Source organism: Amblyomma mixtum, chromosome 10 (genome assembly GCF_055824585.1).
Source record: "Amblyomma mixtum isolate Tamu chromosome 10, ASM5582458v1, whole genome shotgun sequence".
Lineage (NCBI taxonomy): Eukaryota > Metazoa > Arthropoda > Arachnida > Ixodida > Ixodidae > Amblyomma > Amblyomma mixtum.
Genome location: NC_143021.1, coordinates 222,441 through 244,229, shown reverse-complemented (window position 1 = coordinate 244,229; position 21,789 = coordinate 222,441). Strand labels below are relative to the sequence as shown.

At 46.3% G+C, this 21,789-nt stretch overlaps 1 protein-coding gene across 1 annotated transcript in view; it reads right to left on the bottom strand.

The window, feature by feature from the left end:
- The window catches only part of MAPk-Ak2 (MAP kinase-activated protein kinase 2), a 183,478-nt gene that overhangs the window by 19,365 nt on the left and 142,324 nt on the right, over nucleotides 1–21,789 (bottom strand). The window contains exon 9 of the mRNA XM_089562625.1: nucleotides 11,002–11,082. Coding sequence (XP_089418751.1) covers nucleotides 11,002–11,082 — 81 coding nt within the window. The remainder of the gene's footprint in view (nucleotides 1–11,001; nucleotides 11,083–21,789) is intronic.

Here is a 21,789-nt window from a genome sequence, read left to right as displayed (position 1 = left end):
TCAAATCCTCCGGCGTCCCGCAAGGCTCCGTCCTTGGTCCTCTTCTTTTTCTAATTTACATTAACGACTTGCCTCCTTCTGTTTCCTCACATACCCATTTATTTGCTGACGATTGTGTACTCTTCCGGGAAATAACATGCAGCGACGACATAACTACCCTTCAATCAGACTTAAACGCTGTTTCTTCGTGGTGTAAAACATGGCTAATGGAACTTAACATCAATAAGTGTAAATCTCTTCGCGTATCCAGGACTGACAGAAGTATCCCCACTTATTTTCTGAATCAATTTCCCTTAGAATCAGTACACTCATACAAGTACCTTGGTGTGCACATCACTTCCACTCTCACTTGGACTCTACATATCACATACATAGTTATCAATGCCAATCGTATGCTGGGCTACATCCGCCGCAACTTCGCCAGAGCTCCTTCATCCCTCAAACTGCTATTGCACAAGACATTAATACGTCCAAAACTAGAATACGTCGCATCCATCTGGGACCCTCATCATGAAAACCTTATTCATTCACTAGAAATGGTCCAACATAACGCAGCCCGCTTCATTCTCTCCAACTATAACAGGACCGCTAGCATACCTTCAATGAAATCAAGCCTTAATCTGCCATCCTTAGCATCACGTGCAAAATGTTTCGTATCTGCCAATTCCAAAATATGTTTCATCATCCACACCTGTGCAGTGAATTAATCTCTCCCCCACATCACCTATCATCAAGATTAGATCATGCCTACAAAGTCGGTGTCCCATTTTGCAGAACTAACGCTTTCTTTCAGTCATTTTTGCCTCGAACAGCAGCAGAGTGGAATCACCTTCCCGCACCAACAGCAACCATCAAAGATTACCAGCTTTTCAAGAACGCCTTAGCTAACATTGTATGATTAGACACATCTGGAACTTTTTTGATAATAGCCCCATATCGTTTATTGTATTGTTATGTTTTTTTTTCCACCTGTAACCACTCCCCTCTCTAATGCCAATGGCCCTGAGGGTATATGAAATAAATAAATAAATAAATAAATAAATAAATATGAACGCTGGTTATATTCTGCGCATTTCTCAATCACCTGATTGATAGCGTGAATATGGTCTATTGTCGAGTATATTGCCTCCGTTGTTGCTTGTCTAGGCTCTTCTGTTCGGCTTCAACAACAACACGTGCATCGACTGTCTTTGCCCGCTCCCTCGGCTGGCTGGCATTTGGATGCCTGGAATGAGTCCCCAGCTGGCCAGTGTGTGATGTCATCAGTGGCTTCTGCTGTAGAAAGAAGACTTGCACTGCGCCATCTTCAGTGGCTGAGACTTGCCACTAAGCATGCCTCCGTTGCTGCTTGCTTACTGGTCCTGCCGTGCCCCACAGCACCTTGTTTGCTCGGCAAATGGTCACGCAGTCCGGCAAGCAGGAAAACAGCGGGAATAGCTGCCAAACGAACCTCTTTATTTGGGCTGAATCACTCAGCGGAGGCGGAGCAACAAGCGTGCTCAGCAGTCAGCCGTACTCAATTTAAAGCTGATAGCAAACTCTCGAGATAAAGCATTCAAAGCTACTACAACATTCTGGAGCAACGTAGAATCGGATCTACAAGATGCGATCAATGGAGATAAATGTCTTGCATCACAAACAAAGCAATAAAGCGGTGTGCCGGCAGCTTTGAAGACTGAACAAACACTACAAAGGTTCACGGCAATATAAATGTCTGCAAGCTCCTCTTGTGCGAAGACAGTGAAAGTAACCCGGGTCCCTAGGTTCAGGGCCTGTCTAAAAAGGTTTTGCCAAGCCAAAAGTGCCAGCAAATTCAAAAGGGTTGAGAACTGGGAGAGTTCTACGTCTTTGTCCTTGTGGCGCCACAGCAGAGAAAGTACCAACAGTGTGTACAAAAAGACGTGTCTGACCTGAAAATTCTGCATTATTATCTACATACAGCTGTCAGCTCTCTGTCTGACCAAACAGCTGAAGTTAAAAAAACTGTTGCGTCAGTCCTGAAGCAATCACTCCAATGGAGCAGCACTTGAATTCCATTAGTCAGTTTCTGCATGTACACAACTGGAAGTTGGTGGATTGAGAAAATCATAGCGGGTGTGCACTCATTATAATTTATGAAGGATCAGAAAGTGCAGAAGAAACAGAAGAAGACCTGAAACAAATATTCTTAATGACCTCTTCCAGAAACACCTCCACATCTCCTCACCTTTGGCTCGTGTGCAGAGGCTTGGTAAACCAACCAATAAAAAGAGGCCAACAGTAATGCATTTCAACGATTTCAATGAAGAGAAAGCTGTGCTCAAGAGGCACTGGCAGAGACATTCAGAACAACTACTCCGAAGAAACATTACGGAAAAGAGAAACTACTCTGGGAGTCGGCTTGAGAGGATAACGATGAGGGCTATAAAGTGAAATTAGTACACGAGAGACTGATCATAAATAATGAAACGTTTGTCTGGAATGATACATTGCAGCACTGTGCTAAAATCTCCACCCATCCTCATTGAAAACCTGCCTGCTCCCTGCCTGCTCCCACACATCCAAGTTGTCGGAACCCTAACCTGAATCCCCAAAGCATAGTTAATAGGTTCCCAAAGCATCGCTGGGTGCGACGTTGATAGCTGCGTGCGCTGCTCTGAATACGCTTCTTTGCACGCGTGCTTTCCTGCACGTGCACGCACCCGCGCTGTCACGATGTATCGCCTGCATTGCGGCTTCAAGACGATCGTTCAGTCTGACGCGCAGTTCTGCAGTGCAAACTTAATTAAAGGGGGGAAGCTGATTAGTCACGTCTACTGCGTGGAGCAGACGATCGACGACGAGGAGGCCCAGTTGACTATAAGTGCGTTTCTCAAGTTAGTATAATAACGTCGCACAGTATGACATGTAACTAGAGGAAAGTCCACTGTGTAACTATATGCTCCAATAATAATGCCAAGTACTATCAGCTCTGTGAATAAAACGAGGCACTCGTTGATCGTAGTTGTCGGCTGTTGCATGCGGTGCACAGGGGGACCCACTCACTTGCGAGTCGGAAGGACATGCGACCAGGCAGCAGCTCGACGACACCAGTGTTCACAATTGCAAGCGCGACCTGCGGGTCACCTTCTCGTTTGAAGCGAAAACTCTCCGGAATAACGTTGTTCGTGTGTTTAGAGAATTTCATCTGCGCTGAGTGCCATTCGCAATGCACTATGGCGACCAGGAGGATGCCGTGACGGTCTTGATGTGCACCGCACCCATACAAGCGGCATGGTTCTCAGCACCGGCATGCAGGCTTGTATGCCTGTCGGCGGCGTCAGAAAAATGCGCTAATATTGTTTGTTCGCATTCATACAAAGCACTAAAGTAGAGTAATGTCAAAAATGAATAATTTTTGAGGATGGTTGGCCAATACTGAGTCGCTGGTAGAAGTGATAACTGCGACACAAGCAAATTTCTTCCCACAGCCGCTTTGCTGATGCCCAGTGCGGCTCGCCTGTTGTCTGCTGGCTCCGCTGTTGAAGGCATCGGGGAAATCGATCATGCCTTTACTTTATTACGTGACAAGGAACACAGTAAAACGGTGACGCGATTAGCAGCTTTACACCAGCGCTGGGCAATTCCGAAGTTCGTCGCCTGGCGTGTCCGCGGGCGCCATCGTTGCCGAACACTCGACTGACCGCGGGCGGCGTCATTGCCGAAAGCTTGATTGTTTCGCTGATTAGTTCAGCGGCTCGCAGTCGCAAAAGTGGAAAACTGAGCAGCGAGCAACTTGCCTGCACACGTCGTCTGCCATTTCTTTCGTGCACGGTAGGGGCAGACTCACTGGCACTCTGAAGAGCACAGCCGCATATTCGCGTGTTCACGGCAAGAGTGGATCACCCTGTACATACGCTTTGGTTTTTACATTACACCCTTCCTACTAGCTCCTTTTTGCTTCGCCGAGACCGCGTCTGTCACCGCGAAGATTGTGCCTTGCACAACTCTCCCGTCACACATGCACATGAAGCCAGCAGAGCATCTGCCCCAACTTTCCACGGTTTGCCGCTGCAGCGCTGGCGTCGTGCTCCCAAACTTGAGCTTGTGTTCCCTATAGAGCAGAACAACTTTTTCAGGTTCCTCTGAACCTGTCAACACTGTTGTTTCTGATGAGGGTGTCATTGGAGTGCTACATCGACTGAATTCACAAGTGTTCATCAGGCCTGGATGGCGTTCCTAGTGCATTTCTGCAAGAAGACGCCTTGTCTTCTTGCTCTGTGCCGCACGACTGGCTCAAAGCAAAAATCATCCTTATTCACAAGAATGGACTCTGTGCAAGCAACTACCGTCCAAAGCCCCTAACCTCTTCCTGTTACAAATTTATTGCGTATTTATTAAACTCTAAACTCTGCTCAACACGGCTTCAGGAACGGATTCTCCACCACTACTCAACTGGTAACAGCCACTCACAGCTTTGGACAAAAATGTGGGCAAAGGTGCCCCACAGCAAGCTTTTTTTGAAATTGGCTAGACTGCAGCGCTTCTAAAAAACAGGAGTCAGTTTGTGGAGACTGGCGGTTCTTGTTCCTCCCATAGCTTCCGGGGTCCCTGCTCTTCTTAATTTATATAATGATTTAGCTAGCCAATGACAACACTGGTTTGTTTGCTAATGACTGTATGTTGCACCTTCCATTTCCAACCAACAACATCTAGACGATGCTCTGTCTGCTCAGTGTTCTGGCCTAAATGGGGCATGGAAATAAATGCCCCAGAAACAGAGCTCTTACGTATAACCAGGAAGAAAAATCCATTCAACTATTTGATTAATGGCATTTCGGTTAAAGACTCTCAACTTAAATGGAACGACCGCATCGGACATCAGCACTACGCAACCTTGCTGTTCTTCGCCACAATCTCAGGCGTGCCCCTAGTAGCTGCAGATTACTAGCCTATAGCGCTCTCATCAGACCAAAGCTTGAGTACAGTGGAACCTCGATTATACGACGTTCAGGGGACCGCGCGAAACCGTCGTATAATCCGGGTGTCGTATAATCGAAAATCAAGCGTGATATTTTTGAACGTCTGAACTTCATCGTCATCTTTTTTTTTGGGGGGGGGGGGGAACACAAATGCAGCACATTTTTGCCGGCAGAGGGCTAGTCTTCAACAAACAAGATAAAATGGCCGTTGAGGCTGCCGTGAGCAGCGGGGCAGCGGCTCGCGTGGTTTTCTTGATAGGTGGAAAGATTAAGGCACACCGGTTATCGACTGGCTAAAGTGTGCCTACCGTATTTACTCGATTCTAAGCACCCTTTTTTTTTTCACGATCGCGATGCCAAAAATAGGGGGTGGTGCTTAGAATCGCGAAAATACGGTACATCCCGGCCTGCGTTTGCTGACGACCTTTTTTGACGGACGGTACGAGCCAGACGTCGTACGAAGCGGGGTCCTTCTAAAATTTGCGTCGTACATAACTAAGGTTTTTAATGCATTGTCTCTATGCGGGTTTTGCCGGGACCGCACAAATTCGTCGTAAAATGCGGGTCGTCGCATGACCGGGGGACGTATAATCGAGGTTCCACTATATTCTGCTGTCACTTGGGATCCTCATGCATAACAGAACTGAAAGAGTACAGACGTACGATTTGTTTACAATAGGTACAAAAGAGCTGGTTCCCCCTCTTTGGGTAATAATGATGGCAATTAATATCACACCACTTCATGTAAGAAGTAAACGGCCGTCTTTCCTCCAACAATCAATTCATGGCAAACTAGGCATTTCTCCTGTTTCCAGAAACGCCTCAAACTTGTCATCACCGCGGTCATTGCTTGGCGCCACACTTTGCGAAAACTAACGCTTTCAAGTTTCATTTTTTTTTTCCGAGGATGGTTGCTGACTGGAATACCCTGCCTGAGAGCGCTGGTAAGTTTTTGAAGCCACTTCACGATGTATGTTACATACTGTATAGGCGTATTCTTCAGCTTTATTTGTTGGGCATGTTTTTTAGCCCTGACTGATTTCTCTTGCATTGTACGGCATATCTTGGTGCCCTCCCTGCTTGGATCTAAGCAAAAGATCTGCAGTACTGTGTAAACAAATAAATCAAATAAAATCCTCAACAAAAGCCTGCCTGATCATTCGGTTGATTGAAGTCTAAGGTTGGCCTGACTATTAGTGATTACCTTAGTAATCACTAATAGAGTCAGGCCAACCTTAGACTTAACACACAATAACCTTAACACAAAATAAGCTGATCGGTCTGTAGTTCTTCAAGTCCTTGACGTCTCCCTTCTTATGAATTAAGGTAATGTTAGCGTTCTTCCAAGCTTCTGGTACTCTCGAGGTCACAAGGCATTGCGTATACAGGGTGGCTAGTTTTTGTAGCACAATCTCTCCTCTGTCCTTCAAGAGATCTGCTGTTACTTGATCCTCACCAGCTGCTTTCCCTCTTTGCATTGCTCCTGGGGCTTTCTTTACTTCCTCCTTCGTTACTGGCGGGATGTTCCATTGCTGTGCCTGACTGCCTCTCTCATTGACATTCTGATTACATTGGCTACAGTATACATTTGTGCACAGCTCTTTGGCTAATTCAACTATCTTATCCATATTGCTGATGACATTGCCCTGTTTGTCTTTTAGCGCGTACGTCTGGTTTTTACCTATGCCCAGTTTCCTCTTCACATCTTTTAGGCTACCTCCATTCTCTAGAGCATGCTCGATTTTCTCCACATAAAACTTCCTTGTGTCAGCTACCTTGCATTTATTTATTAACTCTGATAGCTCTGAGAGTTCTGTTCTGTTTGTAGGGTTAGACACTTTCATGCTATGGTGTTTCTTTATCAGATCTTTCGTCTCCTGAGATAGTTTTCCAATATCCTGTAGAACCATCCTACCACCTACTTCTACTGCGTACTCCGTAATGATAGCCGCGTCACTGTTTGAACATAAAGATCGGCTTCCTCAATTAAATACGAATATCTGTTTACCAGCGATATCCTGAATTTCTCTACTTTCCCTCTTACCGCTAACTTGCTGATGGCCTTCCGGTTCACTGGTTCCCTCTTCAAATCTAAGCTAATACGAGACCTTACCATTCCGTGGTCGCTACAGCGGACCTTTCCGAGGACCTCCACATCATCTACGATGCCAGGCTGAGCGCACAGTGTGTGAAGTCTATTTCCTCTTTAGTCTCTTCCACGTCCACTTCCTGTTCTTTCATTTGGGGAAGAAGGCATTCATGATCTGTAAATTATTTCTATCTGCGACCTGTACGAGGGGGTACCCAAAAGAAACCGGACTAAATTTTTTGGTCGGCAAAGCTTCTGTGGTACCGCGTTTTGCCACTAGGAGCGCATAGAACGAACATTCCAGAGTCAGTAAGCCGAGTGCCGTCGTTGAAGGAGGTCAGACTAGTTTAGGCGGAGTTTTAGAGTAACGACTGTTTTGTGTGAATGTCGTTTTTGCAATGGCTGATTTTCGAGAACAGCGTGCGCCGGTGAAATTCTGATTTTTGCTCGGAAAAGGTTGAATGAAAACTCTTCAAATATTAAGAAAGACGTACAAGGACGATGCTACGGGGACAACGCAAGTGTTCCTGAATCGAATCCTGAATCAAAGCAACAATCATGCCAATGGAAAACTTCAAATTCACCTCGCCTCAAGAAAACTCGTCAGGTGAATCCAAACCTTAAAACAATGCTGATTTGTTTTTTCGACGTGAGAGGAGTCCTCCATTGAGAATTTGTTCCGCAGGGTCAGACAGCCAGGCTTTCTACTTGGATGTTTTGAAAAGATTGGGCAACAGTGTGCGGTGGAAGCGGCCAGATTTGTGGCGGTCGGGTGACTGGTTTTTCCATCATCGCAATGCCCCTGCTCACACAGCCCTGTCTCTACGACAATTTTGGACCAAAAATGGAATGACCCCTATTCCTCAACCCTCATACTCTCCCGACCTTGCCCCGTGCTACTTTCTTTGTTTCCTAGAATGAAAAAATAGGTGAATGGAAAGCTTTTCGCTGATGTTGCTGAGGTGAAGAAAAAAACGACGGAGGCACTGTCAAGCATCACAAAAGATGAATTTAAACAATGTTTTGAAAAATGGAATGAAAGATTCGACAAGCGTATCATTGCAACTGGGGAATACTTTGAAGGAGTTTGAAGGTCTGTGCTTAAAATGTGAACAAATAAGTTCAAACAAAAATAAGTCCGGTTTCTTTTGGGTACCCCCTCGTACTAATAACTCTCCCCTGCGATTCCTGCAGCCTATGCCATAGCTGCCTACCGCCTGGTCTCCAGCCTGCTTCTTGCCTACCTTCGCATTGAAGTCCCCCCAGTGTACTGTAATTTTACTTGACATCGCATTTAATACCCGCTAGTTCCTAAAATAGCACTACTAGGCTAGCCTCACTGGATAGGGTTCGAGCACAAAACGCTGCCAGGTTCAGTTTCCAATGGCGGCCTGTCTGGAACCCAGAGATTCTTAGCACCCTCCACTGAGTCACAGGTCTGACCGCCGTACTGGTCAGTTGCACTGAGGGCCAAGAATTCATTGGTTTGTTCACAGCAGGTTGTGGCCAAGTACAACAAATCCTGTTCTGGTGAGGGAGTGCCATGTCGGTTCTGATCAGGCCGCACCCCACGGTGGTCATGCAATTTCATCAACACAAGCTATCCGGTGGAGATTAGCGTGGGTTTGGATTCCAGTCCTCGTGCACGGAAGGCGAACAACGCTCTACCTCTACGCCATCAGTGCTCCTTTACGAAGTTTTCCATTTGCCACAACGTATCCGTCACAAAGTACACGCTGAACTATATGTGCGAATGTAGCAAATGACGCAACATTGTGCAAAATGCTTGCGTTCATCACATGTAAGCATGCTTATGCTTACATGTGATGCTTACATGTACAAAGACATTTTAGTGTGACAGCACTTATAGTGCACATTGGTAAATAAAAGGGGCTACTGCGCACAGAAAGACACGGCCAAGAAGGTAACACAACGAGCGCAGACTCACCACTATCTTTAATTGAAAGACAACACTCCTTTTATAGCTTCAAACTGTCACATCACACACATGCGGAAACCAAAAACCTGTCTTCATTCTGGTAAAGGTTGATCGAAGGGTCACTTACACAACCTTTACCCATCTATCTGATACAGAACGCCCCAGCCAACTCACACGCCACCTGGTCCCGGCTCCTCCTCAAAACTTAGGTACCCGCCAACAAAGGCAGGCATGGCTTATTGCGCGCAGCATCCGGGCACGCGCCACAGTGCAGAGGTAAATTCGACCCTGTTCCTGATTTCAACGAAATCAGTTCCTGCTTCGATCATTGCTGCAGTGGCACAGCATAAACTGAAAGATAGGATGTGCCGGGATAGTTCTAAGGAAACGAGGCCAGCGGTTCTACCGTATGTACACAGGACTTCCCACAGCCTGAAGAAATGCTATGGTGTGCCAGTAGTTTTTACCGCCCCGTGCAAGTTGGCCTCATTGTGCCCTCAGGTCATGAAGAGGAAGGCGGACTGCGTGAAGCGCCATGCCACTTGTTTTGTCAGCTGCCAGACGGGTGTCGTATACCATCGGTCAGACAGGCCGATGTTTGAATGATTGCTTAATGAAACACCAGCTTTCGTTGAAATCAGGAATAGGGTCGAATTTACCCATGCACTGTGGCGCGTGCCCGGATGCTACGCGCAATAAGCCATGCCTGCCTTTGCTGGCGGGTACCTAAGTTTTGAGGAGGAGCCGGGACCAGGTGGCGCGTGAGTTGGCTGAGGTGTTCTGTATCAGATAGATGGGTAAAGGTTGTGTAAGTGACCCTTCGATCAACCTTTACCAGAATGAAGACAGGTTTTTGGTTTCCGCATCTGTGTGATGTGACAGTTTGAAGCTACAAAAGAAGTGTCGTCTTTCAATTATAGATAGTGGCGAGTCTGCGCTTGTTGTGTTACCTTCTTGTCCGTGTCTCTTTGTGAGCAGTAGCCCCTTTTATTTACCATGATTGACCGGCTAGCCCAACAACGTACACTCCTGAAATAGTGCACATTCCCCGCATTCATCCATCTGTTATGTGTTTGTTTGTCTGAAGGGCAGGCTCTGCCCACTGAGCTGCCGGCAGTCCAGTTAATGATTGGTCAGGAAGAGAAACCGGGGCTTCCCCGCTAATGGCAGTGGTGCATTGCTTAACTGACTGTGCCAGGGACGGGCACTACCTGCACAACTTCCACCTGGGAACACTGGAAACCAAGTGAGAACCAAAGTACTGCTAGCACACCTGACTCACGCTTGGCCAGACAACGCAAGTCAATTTTTTTCCAACAATATCTGATGACAAGGCATGGAGGAATGCGCAACATGCCCTCCTAAATGGCTCGCTACCTTCGATACTGCTGCAAGGAACTCAGACAGAACCCTTCCTCCTTGGCACACGGACCACATACAGACCGTACGCTCCAAGAGCTGTGAAGGCAACAAGAGTGAATGTGGGCATTAAGTATGAAACACACTATGCAAGGATCAAACAAAAAAACGCACATTCTTGCAATGTCATTGCGTGAAGCGGATGGTCTTCATTTTGTGGCCATCGCCCACTTACAGAATTTCACCTTACGTCGAAGCCTGGTAAAAGACGTAGAGGGAAGCACTGTTTTCCTAACAATAAGGGAGTAATTACTCACTGACATCCACCCGAGCGCAGCTATGCGGCTACAAAGGAAAGCTATACAGCTTTCTTAAAAACTTTGTAGTTAAAGAAATATTCGTCCTGGTCAGGGCTTCGAACCCGGGACCACTGCTTCACCGGAGCAGTCGCTCTACCAGTTGAGCTAACCGGGACGGCAAGTTTTCCCAACACTTTAGGCTTGAACTGGGAATAATTTGCGAAGATATGGTGGATATGCTCACAAAAACCAGCAGCAATCGGCCGGAAATTTTCAAACACCTTAAACCGCTTATTAACCGAGTAAAAAAAAAAACACGCATCCTATTGATGTTTGAGACTGTCACCATTTGCAGCCCCCTCCCTGTCTACCCACCTGCACTTCGGGCCACTGGTCCTCTTCTTCCCGCAGCACTCGCACCGAGTAGAGCGGCGTCTGAGGCACCTCCGTGTATTTCTGCACACACACACACAGAGTGGGCAATGCCAGGCATAACTGGAAGGCGCTTGTTATATGACTGGCACCCTGCGAAAAACAACTCAGAGCAGAGAAAATTGGCAGTGGCTTAGCTCTGGTTAAGCTGCAGTTGTGCTTGGTTTGACGTCATGGCTGTGGCAGTTCACGCACTATGCACTGGGAGCACCACGATAACAACGGTGGAGGCAAGCGTGTTATGTAGCCCTCCTTGCACATGCGCAGCAACTGTGGTAAACATGCGGCTGCAAGAAGCACCATACGAGGAAGCCGAGCGTGCGCTGATGCACACTCGGTAAACATGCGCAGAGCGCACAAACAACAGCGAAGGTCGACCGGTGGAGCCGCGCTCACATGCTGGCCTCCCTGGCAATGAGGAGGCTCATTGTCTCACATTCCGGGCAGGAGTCGAGCCCCCTCTACGAGCCTCGGAGCGCCTGCTCTCCTTCCCTAATATCCTCTCGTACTACCGAGACAAACGAAGAGAATACGCACCCCCCGCTCCATCCCTCACCATAGCGCAGGCTGCACATTGGGGACAACTACAAACCCGGACTGCTCCACACCCAATACTGCTGCATGCCCAGACCAATTCCCGTCATCATGCAAACTTTGCGGCAAACCAGGAGACTTCTTACACACCCTCCTTACATGCCCCACCTTCCCTCATACCCCATCACCAACCGCAGCGGAGTCTTACTGGGAGCCTCTTCTGACCAGCTCGTCGGCTCAAGATCAGCGCCGGATCATCTCCGGCGCTCACACAAGGATTGCGCTCCAGGGGCTATCCTTCACGTTGTAAGGGTGCCTCCTCCTCACATTGAGGAGGCATCCAGGTGCCATGTAGGGGGCTTCGCCCCCACGATTTGCATCACTGGCAATAAACGTTTCCACCACCGGCGGTGGCGGCTCCGCCGACCACCTGCGCCTCTCCAGTGACGGCACGCGGCGGACTCGTGCACGTGCAGATGCGGCTAAAATTGATCACAGTGCACGCCAGACCCGGTGTTGACGAGCCTAGTGAAGCTTTTCGCTTCAAGACAACTCAGCGCAGAAAAAATTCCATTTTGATGCTCAGCCGAGCGCAAAAGAGGCCTTTTGGATTAGGGCCATACATTAATGCCCTAAACCAAAACACGGCCCATACTTCAATTACTGCCTTAGATATGGCTGCACAGTTATTTGCTCAAGACAAAGCCGTTCGAACTGGTGGATGTTCCCTGAAGGTGCTGGTGACGAATGGCAGCAGCTGCGGCTACCACCACCAGCCCTGGCCTCCTCCACTGAGCCTGTAATGGCGCCAATCCTGCACGTTGGGCACCAAGAAGATGCACACATGGTTAGACAGGCTTGTCCACACTGTCTAATGTGGCCTTGGCATTGTCACAGTCGCTGCCTAGCGCACTTCAACAGAGTGGGCTGACAGGATAGTTGGCCATGCATAATAATTTCAACACTGCTTGTTACGCAGAAAAAACAGCGAGTGAAATAAGTTCTTTTTGCTGCTTCTTGTAATCCTTCTTCTTTTTTTGCGGTCTACTGTATGCTCAACTATTGGACATTTTATCCTGCTTGTGGCTTGACACGTGCTGTGATTCTAGTTTTACCCTGGCGGGCAGTTTGAGGGTATATACTGTATTTTCCGGTGTATACGACGCACCCGCCGTATATGCAGGCTGTCATTGAAATAGTTGGTATATAAGACGCAGCCCAATTTACCCAGTTAGGCTAGTGAGGCTTAATTAAACGCGCTTGCGTGACCATCGCGAAATGCACCTTACCTGTGAGAAATTCTTAAGCAACGCTAAGTGAATGAAAAAGGCAACACTCATGCCATACCCGCCCGGGTTTTAGCAAAAAAGAAACAAAAAACGAAAAGCTCTCCCATATGTCCACAACAACATTTTATTTCTACTTAAAACCTTCGAGTCTTCATCTTCAGATGCGCTATCAAAAAGTTCGCCCATTTCTGGAGGCAACGTGGCTGAAACATTCTCTTCGCACTACGTACACAGAGCAAACACGATTGCAAAGGGTGCCAAAAAAGAACGCCGGCTTGTCTTGATAATGGCGAGAAGCGCAATTGTCGTCACCTTTCGGCATTTCACATTACTTTTGCTTGGGGCCTCCGAAACAGTCATGTGTCTGTAATCCCGAAGCCGTCATCCCGCCATTTAATGATAAAGTTCACCTGAAAACGTGGCACGTGGCGCTCCCCGTATTGAAGTATTAACCGTGTTACAACCGCGTTATTGGCAGCGATATTTTTTCGTTGAAAAAAGCTTGAGCATGAACCTAAGTAATTTCTGAACTCGCAAAAAAAAAAAAAACACGAAAAATTCGTGTATAAGACATGCCCTTGTATAGAACCCACCAGGAAGATTTTTGAAAAAAAAAAAAAAAAAGCCGCGCCTTATACACCGGAAAATACGGCATGTAGAGGTTGGCGCCTTTCTCAAATAAAGTTGCAGTTCAGTGCTTGTGTGTGTGTTTCCTCGTCCTGTGTCCGTGTGTAGCATGCGCTGTTGAAATTATTATTATTAGTGCACTTTGTGTTTGTGATATTAAAGACGCTTACAAGTCCCCTGTTTTCACGAAATAAATCCATCTGGAGGCTCTGTGCTTTGCGTTCTCCTCCCACCTTTTCCATGCAGTTTTAGAACTGCTGACCCTACGAACCAGCTCCTAAGCAGGGCATTCCACCCGTGCTGGTGCGCATTGTGCTGAAGCAGGTGAGAGGGGGAACAGGCAGCACAGCAGCTCCCGATGATTGTGCTTCCATGGCCCTCCGTGTCTGCAGCAAAAGCTGTGCTAGTTTTGTATGAGCCACAATGGCTGCGCCACTGAGGTGTCCACTGTGAAACGAGACTTTGCCGTTCCTCAAAACTAGCCACTACCCCCGTCTAATGGAAACAGTGAAAGGCACCCAGGGGTGGCCTCCATTGAGACACAGCCGCTGTGGTCAGGTTTGCACACCAGCTCAGTAGCCGAGCGCCCCAACCACAGGAGCCACCAGGCAGAGCCCAAGGGGTGCAAAAATAGCAAACACAGAGCGAGCTGTTGGTTCTGAGTGTCCGGTCATGCTATCATCCGCCAAGTTAGCACAAGTGCACCGGGTTAATTACAGAGAGGGGCCTTTCCCCAGCAGTAGCCAAAGTCAGGCTGATGATGATAATGATATAATGACGACATTGCGAAAGCAGACACACAGAGAAGAACTTATGCAACTGCACTGCTGGAAACATCCCTTGGAGTCAGCCACAAAGCTTTCAAGCTTCGTGGTGCTGCTCTTCGATTTCACCCATGTCTCCCTGCCTACTCTCTTGGAGGTGCAGGAATGCCAGTGTGTTTTGCCGACACATGTGGTAAAGACTACATCTGGCCACCGTGCTCCTCAGTGGCATCTGGGTCGACCAGGTCACAGACATTCATGGTTGATACAAACTGCTGGCATGCTCTCCCATTTCGTCCATTTCTCTGCCCAGGTCGGTCAGAACTCTCTCTATATGCAAGTAAATTGGCCAATGCCTGCCTTTTGTTGTTCCCACGCCCGGGAATACTGTTGTCTTTGCCGAGTGAGTGTCTTATTGTTAAAGAGTTGCTTGTGCCTTGTACTGATGTGGACGAAAACCCCTGACCCAATAGGCGCATCCAATATGCCACAACTAATGATGATGTCCAGGCAAAGCAGTCAAGTGACCTGTTTTTGTTGCTGCAGGATATGAACACTCGAACCGCTAAAGGGGAGAAGGATCGGTTTGATTTAATCAGCTGAGTGAATGGATTACGGGGGTTTAACGTCTCGAAGCAACTCAGGGTGTGAGGGACGCTGTAGTGAAGGGCTCTGGAAATTTCGACCACCTGGGGTTCTTTAACGTGCACCGACATCGCACAGTACACGGGCCTCTGGAATTGCACCTCCATTGAAATTTCATCGGCACGGCTGGGATCAAACCCGCGTCATTCGGGTCAGGAGCCATCAAGCGCCATAACCATTGAGCCATCGCGGTGGCTCAGCACAGTGAAGGAAATCAAGAAATGTTGGAAAGCAATTCAGAATCATTTATCAGACATTCATAGAAGGCTAACTGTGGTCGAAGGCAAAACTGTTGCCAGTGAATCGCATCAGCAGAAATGTCAGTGGCTGTGATGCATAGCTGAGAACCTGACTAGTGAAAACTTAATACAGCAGTTTAGTCAGGCGGAGGGTGAAGATAGGCAGCGCAGTGATAGTCTTCTGTTTTGAGGCCTACCTGATGTCAGTTCTGAATCCTGGGCAGGTGTGAAAATATATCCAGTGTTTTTCAGGGAAAACTGTGAGGATTTCAGATTTCCCTGCTGTGGGACGCCTCAAGCAATAAGCAGTTTGAAGCTGGCGCCTGCATCGTTGTCCTGTCCTGTCTCGTGTGTTTTGTAGCGCCTCATTCCTTGAAGTGCAACAAAGAGTTTTCTTCTCAAGTTCCAAATTCAAAGACGATGACATCAGTGTTAGTGATGCGTCAGACGTCGTCTGATGCGTCTGATGATGCTCTGATGATGCGTCAGACGAGGAAAAACTAGTTTAATTTGGAATCTCTCAACACTACATATTCAAACTGCCCAAAATAAGCTGAACAATAGGTGTCACAGCTATAATCATCTCAGTGACAGCATTTCTGAAGTGTTTCGAGCCTCTCATACGGAGCTACCAGAGATTAGCCATGCGTGTGGGGTGGTGGGCAATGATCTGCAGCCCAGAATGCATTGTAGTTTCTGTATAGTACTAACGTTCGAAGTGCTTTGCCTAAACATGATGAGCTTTGTGACCATGTGACGCTGACATTGTTCGCCTTACCAAAGCGTGGCTTTCGTCAAAAGTTGGCAGCTCTGAAGTTTTTGTTTGTGATAAACGCTTTCTCACTTATCGGTGTAGCAGGGGTGAAAGAATCGGAGGTGGTGTTTTGACAGCCGTTGCCGACACTCTTTTTTTTTTTTTGCCGACACTGTGCACCACGACTTGAAGAGATTAAAATTCTAACCAGAAGTAAAGATAGATTAGCTCGCGAACTGGCAGAAGCCTTTTTTATCAAAGAGAGGGGTGGCATGTGCGTCAGCACCACTTCTATCTCCCTACGATTAAGTGAGCACAGATTGTTAAAAAATACGCGATTATGAGAGGTTATCGTCCGTATGTGTGTGTGTGTTTTTGCCATGTGGGAAATACGCATGCGTTCACCTTCTTCGGGCTATATATATGCTACATGTGGCTTTCAATAAACTCAGTTGGAGTCAGCGTCTTTCTGTGTGGTTTGTCTACAACTTAGCGCTGTTTTTTTCTTTCCTGAACACGATCTAATACTACTAGATTTTTCAAAGGCATTTGATCGGGTTACACACATTAAACTAATTAGTAAACTAGAATCATCTCTAGGTCATGGCTCTATAGTTAATTGGATTAGCCACTCCTTATCAGGCAGAACACAATTTGTAGAAATTAATCATCAAGCCTCCCACGTAGTAAATGCTGTCTTGTGTACCTCAGGGCTGTGTCTTGGCACCTGTTCTTTTCTTGATTTTTATAAATGATCTGAGGACTAATCTCAACGTTAATATATGACTGTTCGCCGATGACTGTGTAATTTATCGCGAAATTAATACAATAGAGGATTATGAAGCTCTTAACAACGCATTACATTCTATAGCAAAATGGTGCACTGACTGGCAGATGACACTCAACGCTACTAAATCTGCTGTTACGACAGTTTCCAGAAAGAAACATAAATCCGACTTTCGGTATACTATAAATGGCACACCACTTACTGTAGTGACTAATCATAAGTATCTTGGCATACTAATAACCAATGACCTCAGGTGGACAAAATCACCTCAACAGCTTTGAAACGACTCTTTTTTTCTTAGATGACGCCTCACATTAGCCCCTTTTCAAACTAAGCTTTTAGCCTACAATGTTTTGGTTAGATCTGCTCTCAAATATGCTAACGTCGTTTGGTTTCCTTATGCTAATCAAGATATAACCAAACTTGAAGCCGTTCAAAGAAAAGCAGTCAGATTTATATTTAGCAAATACAAAATAACCGATTCGCCTACTGAATTAATGAAAACTGAAGGAATAAAATCATTGCAGACCCGTGCAAAAGTCGCACGACTAAAACTCATGTTTCAACTAATAAATCGACATCTAAAACTCGACACTACTAAATATATTTCCCTTTCCGAAGCAAGATCAACGCGTCATAAACATTCGCATACATTAAGTGAGTATCATTTCCATACTAACTGCTTTAAAAATTCCTTTTTCCCACTAGCAATTCGAGAATGGAACAGCCTTGATCCATCCATTAATAACAGTTCATCATTGACAAAATTTGATATTGCAGTTGAGAGTATGTCATGTTATTAGTTATTCATTCCTGGTTGCTTGCGTTCTGTTATTATTTACCCATGGTTATTTGTTTTTTTTATGTGTAAGCTTTTTTTTGTCAAACTATGCAGCGTTACATAAATTAAACACCTATACTATATTAATGCCTTTGCAGTGTACGCTTATAATATTTACTGTTTACTTATTGTCTGCGTATTATAACAACTAGCAATGTTTTAACATTTTGTTATTCTTTGTATTATACTACCGACATTAGCCTTATTCTATGTGTTATTTGATTGTTTCCGTCACAGCTCGGTTGTATTTTCGTTTTACCGTTTGTTGTTTTTCTTAACATGCTGACCAGTTGAATGTTCCGATTATGCTTGACCGCGTTCTGTTAACCTTACTAAGCCCTCCTGCCACAATCCCAATTGGGATTAGCAGTATTTGTAAATAAATAAAATAAAATAAATAAATAAACAAAGGAACTAAAGCAAGAAAGGTTTCTTGAGTTCTCTTTGATAGCGGCAGTCAGAGAACACTCACAACAGAGGACTGCTCCAGAAAACTCGGGTGCAAAATGCTCGGGACAGAGTTACTGCCGGAGGGAGTATTTGGAGGAGGACGCACATTCAGGCGAGTTGAAGTGTGCCTTCGCCGACTAGAAAATCGAAGCCCTAGAAACATATGTGAACAGGTTATCCCCTGCCCCAACGACCTGATCAGAGAAACACTTTGTTTCCTTTGGGTGATGATTCAGCTCTTAACGACGGCACACCAACTGATGTGCTGACTGGCTGTGATCAATATTGGGAATGCATCACTGGGAAGGTGCGAAAGCTGCCTAACAAGCTGACTGCCGTCGAGACGGTATTTGGAGGGGCAGTTCAGGGCCAAGTACTGTCCAAATGTCAAGAGACAGTTTGCACACATGCTATTGTAATGAGAACTAACATGGCTGATCGAGAAACCGCTCCGATTCTAAAAATGTTCTTGGAACAAGGAAAACACCAGTGTGTCAGACGCATCGACCCCAATTTCAGGCTCACAAGCCATGGAAGTTTTTGCTAAAAGTATCAAGAAGATCCACGATCGCTACGAAGAAAAGCTTCCTTGGAAAGACGAGCTGGAAATGTCTGACAATCATGATGTAGCGGAGAATCGCCTTCGGTATTTAACAATGCGGTTAACTCTTTCCCTACCGCGCCCATTGAGCATTGTTAGTCCGCTAACGATCATTTCATGTCCCCATTTCAGAACCTTCTGCGTTGCCAATGACCACGCTGCAGATGTAGTTTGTAGGCCAGGAACCAAAGTTTTGTTTCCGATGTAGTTTTCTTTTGTCCCGCGAGGGGGCACCTTCTAATGCGCTGCGAAGAAATGAAGACGCGGACCTGCGCTCATTGCCCACCGTGTTGCCCGCAGATGACGCCTTAGCCGCTCAACTTCGGAGCCTTCCATGTTGCTTACAGGCACGATGCGCATCTGGCTTGTAGCCGGAGAACTGAAGTTTTGTTTCCGATATAGTTTTTTTTTGCCCCTACAAAACGGCATTTTTTGAACGCACTCCGAAGATGCGGTACCATCAAAGTCGCTTGGCAGCCTCGACATGCGCGGCACGCGCTCTAAGACATTGCAAATCTCAGGACTCCGTTTCGTCTGCGAGTGATTTAATCGACGTCCTGTGCAACAATGAGCCTGAAAATGTTGCAAAGTGCTGAAGATGATTCACTTTTCGCATCGGCGATGATGGAAACCAGCCTGAAAAAAAGGCGGCTGCACTCCGATGCATAACTTTAGGGTTTCCAGTTATTGTTTTGTAGCAAGAATATTATTCAAGATGGAAATGATTTTTTTATTTTACAGAGTGTGGCCAATAGAGTAACAAACATTTTGCATATTTCAGAAAATTTTTTACATTTTTTTCTTTTTAAATACAAGCATGTTTTTGCAAGTTTTGTTGAATTTTTTTCTAAAATCTCGTTTTTAGCAAATAAAATTTTTTGTTGCAACATGCAATTTGTTGTTTAAACGTATATTAATAGAAAGCACCTTTATTCAGCTCTGTTGGTGGGCATTGCAAACAATATTGATTCCAATAGTTTTTACAGAAAAAAAAATGTACGGAAACCTTCACAAAATGGTCATTTTCCCCATGGTACGGAAAGAGTTAAGACGTGAGTCTCATGACAGATTACGACTCTGAAATGTGGCATTTAAATGACGAAGAACTTGAGCAGAAAAGGGAGGTCCAGCTGCTCTGAACGAAGATGATCTGAAAGAAGAAGATGATCTGAATTCAGCTCTGTATGAATCGAGTAACAGGCTGGATTTTCCAGTGCGTGAGAAATCTGCGATCTGCTGACAGGAACCCGGGCCCTTTGACTGGAACAGAAATCGAACATGCGGAGAAATTTTGGCTCAGAAGTCAGATTTCGTGCGAAACTGGAAAGCACAAAGAAAGCAGCCGCATACAAAGCGACTCTGCCTTGAAAGAATTTGCGCTGTGGACAGACGAAGACGGCCTCCTGAGGATTGAAGGGCGAATCTGCTCAGAGACGACACCCGACTGCTACACAACACTGCTGGTGCACCCAGCCCATCGACAGCTGCTCCACGCAGGCGCAAGAGACACAGCTGCGAGGATTGTGCGGGGGGGGGCGTCGGCTTGTGTTGTGAGATCGTGTGTGGTGTGTAAGCGGCACAGCAACAGGGCTGCTTCCACCTGGCCGGACGTCCCCCCAAGCGGACCTGTTGCAGGGCCTCGACTTTCCCTCATGGTGAAGGAGAACGGTCGGAGGACCGTAAAGTGTTACGTGCGCTGTGACTCAGGCCGTGCATCTTGAACTTGTTGCAGATTCTTACAGGCTCTCCGCCGTTTTGTGTCACGCAGAGGCCAAACTATTACAACGAGCCTCAAGAGATGTGGGCATTTTGTGGAAGCTCCTGCGGCACCCTGAAACTCAGAACCATTTTGCCAATTCCGGCATAGAGTGGAAATTTATAGTGGACTCCAACACCTGCAGCTCGAAGACAGAGTGAGCAAGCACACTTGGCTACAGGCTCTTCCTCGCAAAAAAGGGGGTGCTCAGATTCCCATGCAAGCTCTTCTTTTCAAATTTTTTTCGTGAAAATAGAGGGGTGTGAGGCACTTAGAATCGCAAAAACACGATAGTACCACTGTGCTCTGGCCAGCACGGTGGCCAGGGCGCTCGACCACTGAGCGGCGGCCATGTTTCGATGGAGCTGAGAGGTGCCCGTGGGTTTTCACTCTCTCCATTGGAGAGTGAGCTACCAGTTAGTTCTGAAGAGAGGAACTTCACGGTGGACTACAGCCTCATGCATGTCTGAATGAGATTAGTGCTCTGGGCAATACCGAGAAACAGGGCATGAATGCATCTAATTACAACAAGATGCTGCTGCAAGTTGTCGACAAAGTGCTACATGCTCAATTCATAGTTTCATCCCTGAGAGGAAATTTTAACAAAATCAGTCGTCGGCTGCACTCTATGCGCACCATCGTTTTTTTGGGCAACTTTACCCCGTTGGAAAATACCTTAGTATGGACACAACAGGAGCAGCACAACAGTCAACAGTGCTTCACATTCATTCTATCACTTTTTGCATTAACCTGCTGGTTGCTGTGGTACACTCAACATCCCAGGTTATTAGAACATTGGATTGAGCTGTGCTGATTGATGGTAATCAAATATGCTGCATAGCAGTGGTCAAATGAGTTTGAGTTGAATAGAAGCTGAGATTGTCAAGAGAAGCCACTATACGGTGTACAAGCTACAACGTTGCTAACAGCAGCTTAAGTGGGGTGAGCCGTGGCGTTGTCCAAAAATTTGACTCTGAGATTCTGCAATCATCCGATAGAGAGTTTCTTTATCCTTCAGAAAATATATTACACTTGGGTATACAAGATTTCAAAAATGGTTTTATGGTCCTTTCTCGTAATCACGTCGGAAAAGTTTTGGTTTCGGTTCGGAATTTGGCCTTCTTTGTAGAACAATTTTCAGCAACTAGGGGCTCCTCTTGTAGCTCTTATGTGAAAGGAATTTTTAAGGCGGAAGCCTTTAATGCCTCATCGTTGTAAGCAGGAGTTGTCGACAGAAATGTCACGCTTTTCAATTGGTCGAAACAGTCGTGGCGTCACAGTGCGCGAATTTCAAGTGGGCCAATTGTACTTTGGCTAGTAACCATGCAACCAATTAAAGGGATGGTATAGTGATGCTCTAAGTAAGCGGGACTGAGTTTAGTTAATTGCTTAGCCTAATTAGCCATTCTAGTCAGACCACATAAATAAAAAATAACACCGAGTA